The 13,210-nt window shown below is 54.5% G+C and overlaps 1 protein-coding gene across 4 annotated transcripts; it reads left to right on the forward strand.

The window, feature by feature from the left end:
- On the forward strand, positions 1–13,179 carry ATP1B4 (ATPase Na+/K+ transporting family member beta 4). 4 transcript variants are annotated; one of them, XM_076347302.1, is made up of 9 exons: positions 1–19; positions 434–498; positions 3,233–3,395; positions 6,116–6,244; positions 8,639–8,743; positions 9,028–9,224; positions 9,868–9,924; positions 10,653–10,748; positions 11,691–13,179. In XM_076347302.1, the coding sequence occupies exons 2-9, from the start codon at positions 436–438 to the stop codon at positions 11,850–11,852; spliced, it is 972 nt and encodes a 323-aa protein (XP_076203417.1). In that variant the 5' UTR covers positions 1–19; positions 434–435; the 3' UTR covers positions 11,853–13,179. The 4 variants fall into 4 exon arrangements, with proteins under 4 accessions (XP_076203417.1, XP_076203419.1, XP_076203416.1 ...); XM_076347301.1 differs by lacking the exon at positions 1–19 and adding an exon at positions 117–237; XM_076347304.1 differs by lacking the exons at positions 1–19; positions 6,116–6,244 and adding an exon at positions 115–237.
- Positions 13,180–13,210: the final 31 nt, after the last annotated feature.

The following is a 13,210-nucleotide window of genomic DNA, read 5'->3' on the forward strand; positions in this document are numbered from 1 at the left end:
GAGAGCCTGGCTTCCCCATGTAGGGCACTGGCTGGCCTTGGCGGGGACTTGGGTGCGGGGCAGGATGCTGTGAGGGTGCTGCAAAGGGCACCAGATGCCAGGGGGCTCGGGAGGGGATCCTGTTGCGTTGAGCTCACCCCTCTTAGGAAAGCAAGTTATTTTTTGATCTGCTCCCAAACGCTGAAGTCCTGCAGAGTAGGGAGGGAAGGCAGCGTGGTTCCCCGCAGACAGGCAAAGGTCTCAGCGCAGCCACACTTGCTCAGCCTTTTTGGGGGATGCCACGGGGCTGGGGAGCTGTGCTGGGGAGGGGGCTGTGCCCACGGGTCCCCAAGGGCCGGGGCGACATGGCATCTATGATGGGGCTGGCGCTGCTGGGCTCAGCCCCGGGCTCCTGAGTTGCCAACGCTCACATTTCTCCGCGTTTCCCACCCAGGGATGGACGGGAACGCCAGCGCCGGGGGCACAGAGGGCCAGCACAGGAGCCCCCACCATAAGGCGGTGAGTCTTTTGGGGGCTGCTGGCCACCCTCCAAGAGGTGAGGCGGGGGCTGCTGCCAAGGACCTGCTTCATGGCTGATAAATATAGCTACTTTGCTTTAGGAAATGCTGCTTCGTTCCTTAGGCAAAGCGTAAACACTTTGCACTGAGAGGGGAAGGGGCAGCAGGGGGTCTGGCTGGTGGTCCTGGGCAGCGAGGGGGGCTAGGAGGGATGGGGACACCTGGGAATGGGCCACCCTCTGCACACCTGGCTTTCAGCAGGAGGAACCCACTGTTGAGAGCTGACCTGGTCCAGGGTGAGGATGGGGGAAAGCCCCTGGCCTCCCTCAGGGCACCCACGACTGTCAGCACAGCGTGATCCTGCCAGGGATGAACCCCAGCTTTGCTTCGCTGCCCGGAGTCACCCCAGCTGCCACGGTGGGCAGCGGCCTGGGGTTGTCCAGTGTCCCGACAGGTCTCACCGTGGCTGTGCCCCCTCCCTGCCCCGGCACACTCCTACCCCAGCTCCTGCTGCTCCTCCTGCTCCTTGTCCAAGTGCAAGGGACTGCTCCGAGACCATCTCTGGTCCTGGGCTGCAAAGATAAAACACCTGGGAGGTGTTGCACTTCAGACCTAACCTAGCTCCCTAGCTCAAGGACCTCCGCAAGGGACCTGGCAGTGGGGACATCCTGTCCTGTCCGACTGCCCCACACAGACCTCCCTGCCCGTGGGGAGAGCCTGGGCCTCCCTCAGCCTTCCCACGCTGCCACGGAGCCCCCGTGGCCTCTCCCAGCCGGCAGGATGGGACCCTTCACCGAGTGCTGGGTATGCAGCATGGAGCCAGGAGAGCCAGAAACTTTTCCCTCCTTGCAAAAGCCTCCTGCAGGGCAGAGCCATGTGTTCTCCAGGTGAGAGCCCATGGGAGGCTGTCCCTGTCTCCCCCCGCAGCTCTAAGTATCAGTAGTAGCTTCTGGGTGAGGGGTCTGCATACAGCCCATGCGCTGCCCTCACTGCCTCCGAGCTGCAGCTGATGTGAAATCTAAAGGGCTTTTCCCAAAGCAGCACCAAGCATCGGTGCAGCGTCCCTCTAAGCAGTCCCTGCTACTCTGGCAGTCTGAGAAAATGTTTCCAAAACAGCTGCCAGTACCTCTTTTATTTAATGGGGAGGAGAGCGGGAGGAAGGAGAACTCCTCCTCTTCTTCCATCGCTTGCTCCTCTGCAGGTGTCCTGGCAGCCGGCAGCCCCCGCATCTCCTCTCCCATGTCCCTGCCGGTGACTCATGCTGGGGCTGCTGCTTCCCTGCTCCAAAATCCTCTGGCTTCATCAGCCTTGCATGGTACAGGGCTGTGGCCATGCAGGAACTGGCTCAGGAAGGGCTCCAGCCCGGGGTGCGGGACCTAGGCCAAGCATTGCCTTTGCTGTACAGGCGGCCATGGGCATTTTGCCGGCAGCAGCGCTCTGACACAGGCATGCCTCCAGAAGAGCCCCACCGGGGCTTTAACTGGGTCCTATCAGGGCAATCAGTGGGATGGTGATGGTTTACAGCCCCCCTGGGTCTGGCCCAGGCTCTCCGAGGGATTAATTCAGGCTTTGGAGTTGGTACTCTTCCCCCATTCTCACTGTTTTGCAGTATTTGTGTGTCTGAGCAGAGTTTCATCCCCCCAGATTCAAAGGTGTTTCCAAGCCAGACTTTCTGCCAAGCTGTCAGCTGCTTCCCAGCTCCCCCGGGGCGACTCACAGGGTGTAAACATCTCGCTTGTTGGCCCTGGCTCCAACAGGTGCCCGCAGCCGGTGGGTTTCCATGGCCCTCAGTGCAGACATGGGGCAGTCATGCCAGTGCAGCTGCTGCGGGGCTGCACTCGCAGAGGGCACGGTGGCCTCAGGGAGATGTGGCCGGGGTGGGCGAGCGTGGCCCTGACCCAGCCGGGAGCAGCTTAGCCCTGCAGCAGCGTTTGCATTAAAGCGCTGGGAGGCGATGAACCCATCCAGATCTCAGCATCACCCCTTCTCCTTGGCGGTACCTGGCCAAGCCCTGCCCTGAGCTCAAAGCAAGGTCTGCACCCTCTCCCACCTTGTTGCCTGCCTTTGGAGATGTAGAGCCTGCCCAGGTTCAAGGGGGGTTAGGGACAGCTGCCATGTCTCATCTCAAGCAACTCTCAGCCAGGCGCAGGTACAGAGAGATTTGTGTTCCTGAGCTCCAGACAAATGAGTTTTCACCACCGAGGCAAAAAGCAAACTCTCGCTGCGTGGGGAGATGCTTTTCCCTAGAACTTAGTGTAATTAAAAAATAACAACACAGGGATTTCTCCAAAGACTAAACACTTGATCGCACGCCAAGAAAAACAAACTGGATGACCTCTTAAATAATGCCGCCTGCTGTCATCTGTGGTAGCATAGAAAACGTGCACTTGAGCTCAGAGATGTTGCAGAAGCGTGGGAACAACTCCGGTCCTCCCAGGTCACAGGTTTTCTTTGGTCATGTTCACGCAGGTGGAAAAAGATGAGTTTCTGTAAATGCCAGGACAAGGAGACAGTACCCGGTGTGACAGCAGCGACGTACATGTCATGGAAAAATGGATGCTGGGATCTAAGCGATCTTAAGTCAGAACAGCCAAAACTGCCTCTCTTTAACTCAAGAGTGATGATGGGAAAATGGAAATTTGAAACATTTCCAGCTATTAAGTGCTTTTGCATTTATTTTTGGCCAATGAGATGTTCAGCTTGTGTGTGGGGGTTGTGTTCTGTAACTCCTCCAGGAAAATAAGCATGAGGAGAAGGTCCAGGATCCTGACAGAGGGGAGGACAAGACCAGGGCAGAGATGGGGAGCAAAACCTGGGCAGATCTGGCTGGGGAGATGAAGATGTTCTTGTGGAACCCGGAGGAGAGAACGTGTCTGGGGAGAACGGCCAAGAGCTGGGGTAGGTCCTTGCTCAAGCCTTTCTTTCGGGGATCGTTGCCTTTTCTGCTTCACGATGGATGCGCTTGCCTGTGAATGTCCTTGATAGCTTGAGCTGACCACCCCCGTCCCACATTTTCAGGGTAGATGTTTCTAACTAGTGCAATAAAGAACTAGTGAGGAGGACAAGCAGAAAGCCTTGGGAAAGTTACCCTTGGTTTGGTTGCTAATATTTACTGAGAATGTGAAAGCAAAGATTTTGGGCTGCCCAGACCGTGTTCTGGGAAGAAATTAAGAGCCCGAGCAAGCGCGGGGGCCGCAGGTCGGTCTGCTGCAGCCACCAGCGACCCGGCTCCTGCCTGTGTAAGTCAGGAGTCCATGGGGAGGTGGCTTTGGGGTCATCAGTGTTGGTGGGGGAAGAGCACCCGAGTCACAGGGCAGGCGTTTCGGGGAGGGTGCACACTGCGGGGTTGAGCAGCCCTCCTTGCCTGCGTGTGCCCTGGCTCTGGAGCAGGAAGGACTGGTCATCGTCATCACCCCACAGCTTCCCGGGGCGTGACATGGTGCCCACAGCAGAGTGCACATGTGCTATCGGGGCTGGTGGGCTGGGATGTGCCAGTGAGGGTTTTGAGCGCCCTATTTTATCTGTATCCATATGGCCTTCAAAAATTATCGCTGAGTCTGGAGGTGCCCTGGGTGATTAAGAGCAGCCCACGGCTGCGGGGCGAGCACTGCTGCAGGCTCAGTCCGAGACCAAGGTGCCATAGCACACACGATGCCATCCACCTTTGCAGCTCTGTTCTCCTGACTCCCGCAGCGGAGTGAAAATCCCCAACCTTAGCCCAGCGTCATGTGCACATCCGCACTGGTGTAAGGCTGCAAATTATCGGGGGCTGCTGCTCAGCGTTTGCAGCCCTTGGCAGCTGGCACTGGCAATGTGCTCGCAAGACCCGCAGCCTGCCCGTGCCCCCACTGAGTGCTCTGGGTCTCCTGCAAAGCCTGTGGGGACATCTAGGAGAAACAAAGGAAACTGCCTACGAGCACCAGAGGAGTCTGAAAACCCACAAGCACAAGTCTGGGGCAGGCCTTGAAAGCCACGTTTGCTCCCCCGTGCCCTTTGCCGGCCACGGGTGCAGCCCGGTTTTGCTGCTCCTTTGCTGGATGGGAAGGCGCAGACTGGAGTGCAGGAGCAGTATGGGGGTGACAGTCCTCAGGGACGTGGGTTTGGGTTTCTGAAGGCTCTGCCAGGTGCTGAGAAAAGCCCTGTGAGAGGGCTTGCTCAGGCTGGTGTGCGTGTGGCCCCGGCTGGCTATTGCTGGAAGTTACTTATTTACAGCCTCGGGGAGGGTGCCGTGTCCTCCTGCGCTCTGGGAGCACCATGGTGTGCTATACGGCCCCGCTGCCCTATGGGCACACATACCCCCAGCTGCACACGCGTGTGCGCTCACATGCCTGTACAGGGGGGCAGGAGAGGCATTGAAGTTACTGTGAAAATCAAATTTTCTTTTAAAACGAGAGCATTTGGAAGTGAATGGAGCTGAACTTTCCCGCTCTCATCTCACAGGTGAGGAGGAGGGAGTTTGCCCAGCCTGGGGCTGCTCCCCCGTGCTGGCCCTGAAGGTGTTCCCCAGGGATAGGGGGCTCAGGGGACTTGTGCTGCCAAAATGCAGGGAGCCGGCTGGCCACAGGGTCAGCGCTGGAGGCCCCAGCCCCTGGGAAAGTCTGCACCCCCGGCTCTGCTAGTGACAACGCTTCCTGCTGCATTGCAGGAAACATAAGAATGGGAACGGCAGCAGCACCATGTCCCAACAAGCATCGGCTCGGTACCCCAGCGGCAGCTCCAGCCCCGCCAGGCTGGTGCAGACACACCGTCCCAGCATCATTGTGGCAGGGCTGGACATTGTCCCTGCTGTGCCACCAGCAGCAGTGATGGTCCCATCCGCCCTGGCTCAGCCTGCAGCAGGACACGGCCCTGCAGTTGTTCCCAGCACCGTGGCCCCGGCAAAAGCACAGCAGGAGCGCACATCTGCGTTCCCAGGGCTCCCTCCGAGCTGCCGGCATGTTTCTCCTGGGAAATATTTGGGTTAGGCCTTCAGTTTGCTTTCTGAGCCGCTGGGTTTTATTCATAGGCCGTGGCCTCTTGAGACATCCTCGGCCATCAGCCTTGTCCAGAGAAAAAACAAACCCATTCCCTGGACATCAGGGCTATGAAACAGCCAGCAGTGCCGCAGCCCCCAAGCGATGCCGCTCGCTTCAGGCCCAGCGCTGGGGTCCCTGCCGTGCAGGCGACAGGAGTTGGGGCAGGAGCATCGCCCCGCAGCCCCCATCGGGAATTCAGACATGCTGAAGCCACTGGGTACCTTCTCATGTTACCATGCCAAGAGGGGATGGGAAGGGCAAGGGCCAAGGTCAAGTTTGTCTATCAGAGAGAGCCGAGACAGGTAGACACATGGACCTGGTCCTGACCCAGCTCTGGGAAGGGCCATGCAGCAAAAGGGGTACAGAGCCAAACGGCAGCTGCCCCAGCCCTGGGGCTGAGCAGGGAATGTGTCTTGCTGAGAGTCCTGCACCCAAAAATGCCAGGGTCTGTGTGTGGAGGGGGGCTGCAAGCTCCCACCTCCATGGTGGACTCAAGAGTTGCAGAGGATGCCATGCTGAGCATGGCCGTGCATCCCCGCAGGACACAGCCCATGGGACGTGCTCTGGTTGCGTTAACAGCAACATGCCCTCTCTCTTTTGCAGGCTTAATCTTACTGTTTTACTTCATTTTCTACATGTGCCTGGCGGGAATGTTTGCCTTTTGCGTGTACGTGATGCTGCTCACGCTGAGCCCCTACACGCCCACATACCGGGACCGCGTGTCTCCGCCAGGTACGTACCCCAGCCAGCCCAGCCTCAGGCACCTCTGCTGGCACTCGCCCAGCAAAGCGCTACCCAAATGGCGTGTCAGGGACCTCAGGTAAAGCCCTGCTGGAGCTGTACGCTCCTACGGTCAACCAGCCCTCCATAACACAGGGTGTTATAACTTACCTCAGGGCACTGATAGTGCTGCAGGTTCTCTGCAGAGGATCAGGCATCTTAAATAGCCTCATGTGAAGCATTCATTCCAATTATACTAATTGTTATTCTAATTATGCTAATTATTAGGCTAATTATTCTCAAGATAAATGAGCAAGTTTAGGCATTTCATAGGTGATGCCCATTCATTTCATTTGCTGCCCCTTTATACCTCATATCTTCAAAATAAAATGCAAATCAAGAGTAGCTTTTATGCATTATTATTTAGGTGAGTCCTAGCAAGTCCTAGCAAGATAATGTTCCAAAACTCCACCGGGTTCCAAAACCACCCGAGAGTGCTGAGGGAGCTGGCGGAGGAGCTCGCCAAGCCGCTCTCCATCATTTATCAGCAGTCCTGGTTAACGGGGGAGGTCCCGGACGACTGGACGCTTGCCAATGTGACGCCCATCTACAAGAAGGGCTGGAAGGAGGATCCGGGGAACTACAGGCCTGTCAGCCTGACCTCGGTGCCGGGGAAGATTATGGAGCGGTTCATCTTGAGGGCGCTCACAAGGCATGAGCGGGACAACCAGGGGATCAGGCCCAGCCAGCACGGGTTCATGAGAGGCAGGTCCTGCTTGACCAACCTGATCTCCTTCTGTGACCAGGTGACCCGCCTAGTGGATGAGGGAAAGGCTGTGGATGTGGTCTACCTGGACTTCAGCAAGGCCTTTGACACTGTCTCCCACAGCATTCTCCTCGAGAAGCTGGCGGCTCACGGCTTAGACAGGTGTACTCTGCACTGGGTCAAAAACTGGCTGGACGGCCGGGCCCAGAGAGTTGTGGTGAATGGAGTTCAATCCAGTTGGCGGCCGGTCACGAGTGGTGCTCCCCAGGGCTCAGTTTTGGGGCCGGTCTTGTTCAATATCTTTATCAATGATCTGGATGAGGGGATTGAGTGCACCCTCAGTAAGTTTGACACCAAGTTGGGTGGGAGTGTTGATCTGCTCGAGGGTAGGAAGGCTCTGCAGAGGGACCTGGACAGGCTGGATCAATGGGCCCAGGCCAATTGTATGAGATTCAACAAGGCCAAGTGCCGGGTCCTGCACTTCAGCCACAACAACCCCGTGCAGCGCTACAGGCTTGGGGAAGAGTGGCTGGAAAGCTGCCTGTCGGAAAAGGACCTGGGGGTGCTGGTCGACAGCCGGCTGAACATGAGCCGGCAGTGTGCCCAGGCGGCCAAGAAGGCCAATGGCATCCTGGCCTGTATCAGAAAGAGTGTGGCCAGCAGGAGGAGGGAAGTGATCGTGCCCCTGTACTCGGCACTGGTGAGGCCGCACCTCGAATACTGTGTTCAGTTTTGGGCCCCTCACTACAAGAAGGACGTTGAGGTGCTGGAGCGTGTCCAGAGAAGGGCAACGAGGTTGGTGAAGGGTCTGGAGAACAAGTCTTATGAGGAGCGGCTGAGGGAACTGGGGTTGTTCAGCCTGGAGAAAAGGAGGCTGAGGGGAGACCTCATCGCTCTCTACAACTACCTGAAAGGAGGTTGTAGCGAGGTGGGGGTCGGTCTCTTCTCCCAAGTAACAAGCGATAGGACGAGAGGAAATGGCCTCAAGTTGCGCCAGGGGAGGTTTAGATTGGACGTGAGGAAAAATTTCTTTACTGAAAGAGTGGTTAAACATTGGAAGAGGCTGCCCAGGGAAGTGGTTGAGTCCCCATCCCTGGAGGTATTTAAAAGACGTGTAGATGCGGCACTTAGGGACATGGTTTAGTGGGCATGGCGGTGTTGGGTCGACGGTTGGACTCGATGGTCTTAGAGGTCTTTTCCAACCTTAATGATTCTATGATTCTATGATTCGAACTCCTTTTCCTATGACAGAAGCAGCATTTTCCCTGTGTTTTTGTGTTGGTGGGGAACACGAGGCCCCCTCGCCCTGCTCCCTGCTGGGAACAGCTGGGAGCATGGAGAACCCCTCAGCCTCCATGTGCAGCCCCAAGTCCATCTCTTCCCTGCAGCGCTGCTGAGACCCTCCAGGTCTCCCATGTTTCCTGGGACATTTTGATGTGCATGGTGTTCTCTGGGTGTGAAATGAAGGTGAGGGATCAGTGGGTTGAGGAGAGAGTTTATTTGTGAGCTGGTGCTGTCGCTCTCGTACCTGTGCCCAACCCCAAGCTCAGTCGCAGTGCAACCAGCCCCTGCAACACGCGCCCCAAGCCTGTGGCCAGTCCACCCATGTCTGCTTTAACAGGGTCAGTTTCCTCCTCCAGGAGTAATGATCAGACCATACTTGAATGGCTTCACCATTGCCTTCAACGTCTCTCAGCCGAGCACGTGGCAACCCTACGTGGACAGCATGCACCACTTCCTAGCAGGTAAGCTATTAGGCACCCCAGGAGTCATGTCGGCAAGTTGTTTGCATCCATGCACACACACACACAGTGCAGGGGTCTCCTCCTGGGGTGCAGATCAGTTCTTGGCATCTCACGATCCCCATCTAGAAAAGGAGGCTCATAAGGTGGTCATGGGAGCTTCTGTGGGGGGGAGCCTTGCCTTTCCAGGTGGGACTTTCTAATTCCCTTAACACGCAGCTGTACTCGGAGAGCGTGGGTCTGCACAGGTCTCGAGAAACGTTAACAAGTCTCTTGGTCCCCACCAGCTTATGATGACAAAGTTCAAGAGGAGAAGAATATCGAGTGTGTCTCAGGACAGTACTTCATCCAAGGGGGCAATGAAAGCGAGGAGAAGAAGGCCTGCCAGTTCAAGCGCTCACTGCTGCAGAACTGCTCTGGTATTGAGGACCCAACGTTTGGCTACTCTAAAGGCCAGCCCTGCATCCTGCTGAAGATGAACCGGGTACAGAGAAAGCCGGTCGTCTTAATTCCTTCCTTCAGTGCACCCCACTGTGATAAAGACCTTGCAGGGACTGAAACTCCTACACTTCTCAGGCCCAGAGGAAAAGGGAACTAGAATCCCCAAACCTGCTGGCTCATACCCGCTAGAAAACATAAAAAAGAAACACTACAAAACTTGCTCGATTTGATTTGCTGAGGCCTGAAGGCTTGGAGGGTCTTGTGCCAGACCCCTGTGTGGGAGGAACCGAGCTTTAGGTCTACACCTCAGACCCCAGTCTTTTTATAATGGGAATTTTCACAGAATTGAGTTTATTTGAAATCTTCTAATAGCATGGTGGCTCAGTGCACGCTGCTGGGAAAATAAATGGGGATGTGGGTGTGGGTATGGGTGTGGTGCGAGCTGTGTGGGGAAGTGGCTGTATTGCTCCAGGGAGTCTGGGCTCTCTGGATGCTCTGCTCTGCCTCCGTTCTCAGGCACAGGCAAGCTGCACTGCACGGGGTGGCAGACCCTGTTTCTAGGGGCACATAACTCCTGTCCTGAGGAGCATGACTGGCACGTAGAAGAGCTTAAGCCCTGGAGAAGGGAGGCAGCATGCGCTTGGCACTGCGTTTCGTACAAGCACGGATGTCTTTTGTTTTTGCAGATCATAGGCTACTGCCCTGGTGCCGGGGTCCCCGTGAGCGTGGACTGCAAAGCGCAGGTACTGCTTTCATTTGTGCTTGGCAGCGTGGTGCATAGAAGGCCAAATGTCTCCCTCTGATGGACCCCACCAATATCTGTCCTCATTTTAGCCCCAAACACTCACAGGACCCAGCGCTGCTGATGCCTCTGGGCACAAGTGGGGGCCAGTCTGCTGAGAACAACAGAGGCCACCAGTCTCCTGCTTCCCACCCTGGCCCTCGCTCTCCGAGCGCTGCTAGCTCCTGCCAGCCTCACTGGCAGCATTCTGCTCAGCCCCTGAGGGCAGGCCCGCAGGGCTGGGTGCCGGGGCACCAGCTAGAGCCTGGAGCTGGGGGGGAAGAGGCAGGAGCTGCTCACATCCATCCCCACCCGCTTCGCAAGACCCTCGGTCCTGGGGAGCACCCTGCAAGCCAACAGCAATAGGCTGAAGGGCTCCCACTGCCTGGGCAGCAGCTGGATCGTACCCTTAGAGAGCAATAAAGCAGTAGGTAAGCACAGGGAGGGATCGACAGGCAGCAAATTCTGTAACCCTTGCCTGTGCCACCGTTAATGCTCTGGCTCGCTGCAGCAGCGGGTGGCTCTCACAGCAAACACGCTGCGGGCAGGCAGGCAGGCAGGTGCAGATGAGCCCTGACATGGATTTGCAAGAGATGTCTGTATTAAAGCTCCTTCACCTTACTCTGAAGGGAGCTGTATTTTGTGTCCCTACGTGCTATGTGCGTACCTTTATCTTTTTTCCAATCACAGAAAGGCAATGAGAGCGATCTCAGATCGGTGGAGTTCTACCCTGGAAACGGGACGTTTGATCTCATGTATTATCCCTACTATGGCAAGATCACTCACGTAAGTAAGGACTCTGGCATCTTTGTTACGTCTCCTTGGGTAGGAGAGGGCAGGAGCTGCTGCACAGAGTACAGATGTGTGACTGGCTATTTTGGGCAGATGCAGGCAGGAGGGAGGCCACGGGCACTGGGATTACAGCGCTCTATTTCTGTCTCTGACAAACTGCAGGAAATCCTTGGGGACTCCGGTTCCCCCTTGCCAGCAATGGGAATTATTACATTTATCATCTGGAGACTAAGACTGGCTTTGCTAACTCCCAGAGAAGGTCTCAACACCAGCATTTTCCCAGGGTGTGAGGGAAGTCAGGGGTTAGGTGACACAAGAGGAAAAGGACGGGGCTTCTGTCAAAGCTATGGCAAAAACCACACCAGGCTGGGTGGCTCAAAACAGAGCGGTCCAACGTCGGTGCCTATTTCTGAACATGCTGGCCAGCACTGCTTTGGTCTGCGCTGGGCTGTACAGCGTTAGGAGGTAATGCACCTTCACAACAAAAGCTGAAATGGAAGATGAGGCAGGCAGTAGACTCCTATTGTCATACTGCTGCTGACTGGGGATGAGTAACAGCCCCAGACGCCAGGTCTGCACGTCCTTTGAGCACACAGATCCGAGGAACACCATGGATTTCTTATTACAAGCCATAGGTCATTTTTTAGAACAGCAGGAAGTATTTGAGAGTCCCATTATCTGGTGTTACTTGTCCTGGCTAATCAACCCAAGAGGCACAGTGCAATGCAAAACTCCGACATGATCCCATCCCTCTGAGGCACAGGGACAGAAAGGCTCAGCTTCAGCATCCTGAGGGACCACGATGGACATCAGGCAAACGCACTCAGACGCCTGGGAACCGTAAACCAATTACTAATGATTTTTACTGAACATGAAAGCACTGCCTGCTTTTCTGCTCCCTCAAAAAAGTTACACTTAAATCTCCCTTCTTTTCAGGTCAACTATACGTCCCCACTGGTGGCTATGCACTTTACAGATGTGAAGAAAAATTATTTGATCCCTATTCAGTGCAGTCTGAATGGGAAAGGTATTATCAACGACGTTAACAGAGACCGCTTCCTGGGCCGAATCATCTTCACACTCAGCATTGGAAAGTAGCTACCACAAACACGGGGCACTTAGGTTAAGTCAATCAGAGGCTTTTTCCTTTTTAAAGCATAAAGCCAGCATTTTTTCTTCTAGGAAAAACAGGCACATGGAGATTTTTGTTAATTTATTTTTGTTCATAGTTAGGAAACAAATCAGATGCAATGGAGCGTGGAACCACATTTTTCATCATCTGATGTAAATCATTATTAGTAAAAATTAAAAGTTATCTCCTGGGTGGAAAACCTGCAAAAGCATTTGTTTTGATTAAAAAAACCCGTCTGGTATCTGAACACTATTTTCATAAGGCCTTTTACAAGTGACCCCTGTGGAATGCATTTTTCCTGGCTTTAAATTTTAATCTTTACCATAGTTTTATGTGCATTTCTCAGGCAAAAGCTAACAAGAGAGTAGTTTATTAGCACTATTCTTGTTAAAATAAACAACAGCAAAAATTCTGGGTTATGCCTGCAATGACACAGTTGAAAAGTGAAAATGGCAGATCTCAAAATGCCTCCTAGAATCTACAGCACCAGGAGCATCTTGACTGCAGCATTTTACACAGCTTGTTCAGCGCACCCAAGGCATTGGAGCAAAGGCTATGTAGAAAATCATTTGCCCTTGAACCTTTCCAGCTGTTCCTTTCTGAAGTGGGAAGATTAATGCATTTCTCCCTCCTCCTCCTCCCTCCAGTACTTTTCTCTGCCCCAGGAATCCTCATCAAGTCTATTAGGCAGGGACAAGTGAAAGGAGCTCTTCTCTCCCTGTCATGGTTCGCAGGGTGACGGCGCTTCCTTCCCCTGTTCAGGCACAGAAGCACCAGTGAAATGTGTTAGACCCCCCCCAAATATTTCAGGCCTGTTCTTCGCTGTTCCAGAGGTCACAGCTATAACGCTGCAGAAAACCACAGGGAAATGCTTAGTCATTTCATCGTTAAGGGGTCGATGGTGGTATTAGTGAAGTCATCAGTTTATCATCCTCAAAGACCTGTGAAGCACACTCGCCCTTGTCAGAGCGGGGTGCTGCTAACCTGAGCAACCTCTGCTGCGCCGGCAGCCTGACCCTCCCGGGCCCGTGAGCATATAGCCTTCGTATTTGACAGAGATGAACTACACTCTGCATGTTACGAGCTACGGGAACACAGCAGGACAGGACACCTTAGGATAACGTACTAGTTGGAAAGCACACTTACTAAAATTACTGACAGAACAAGAGCATTACAGTATGTTTGTCCTACATCCTAGTCCAGGTACTTCATCTGCCATCATTTCCTGATCTATATAAGTCTCTAAAAAGTAATTTTTTTGTCTTAAAAATAAAGTGACTAAGGTAAAATTAACTCTGTGGTACCATTCTTAAAACACTGGTGT

This window comes from Aptenodytes patagonicus, chromosome 9 (genome assembly GCF_965638725.1).
Source record: "Aptenodytes patagonicus chromosome 9, bAptPat1.pri.cur, whole genome shotgun sequence".
Classification (NCBI taxonomy): domain Eukaryota; kingdom Metazoa; phylum Chordata; class Aves; order Sphenisciformes; family Spheniscidae; genus Aptenodytes; species Aptenodytes patagonicus.

Coding starts and splice junctions, on each gene's coding strand:
- ATP1B4 (XM_076347302.1), top strand. CDS start 436: ATGGACGGGAACGCCAGCGCCGGGGGCACAGAGGGCCAGCACAGGAGC. Junction 8,744..9,027: donor CATGCACCACTTCCTAGCAG/GTAAGCTATTAG, acceptor GGTCCCCACCAG/CTTATGATGACAAAGTTCAA. Junction 10,749..11,690: donor ACTATGGCAAGATCACTCAC/GTAAGTAAGGAC, acceptor CCTTCTTTTCAG/GTCAACTATACGTCCCCACT.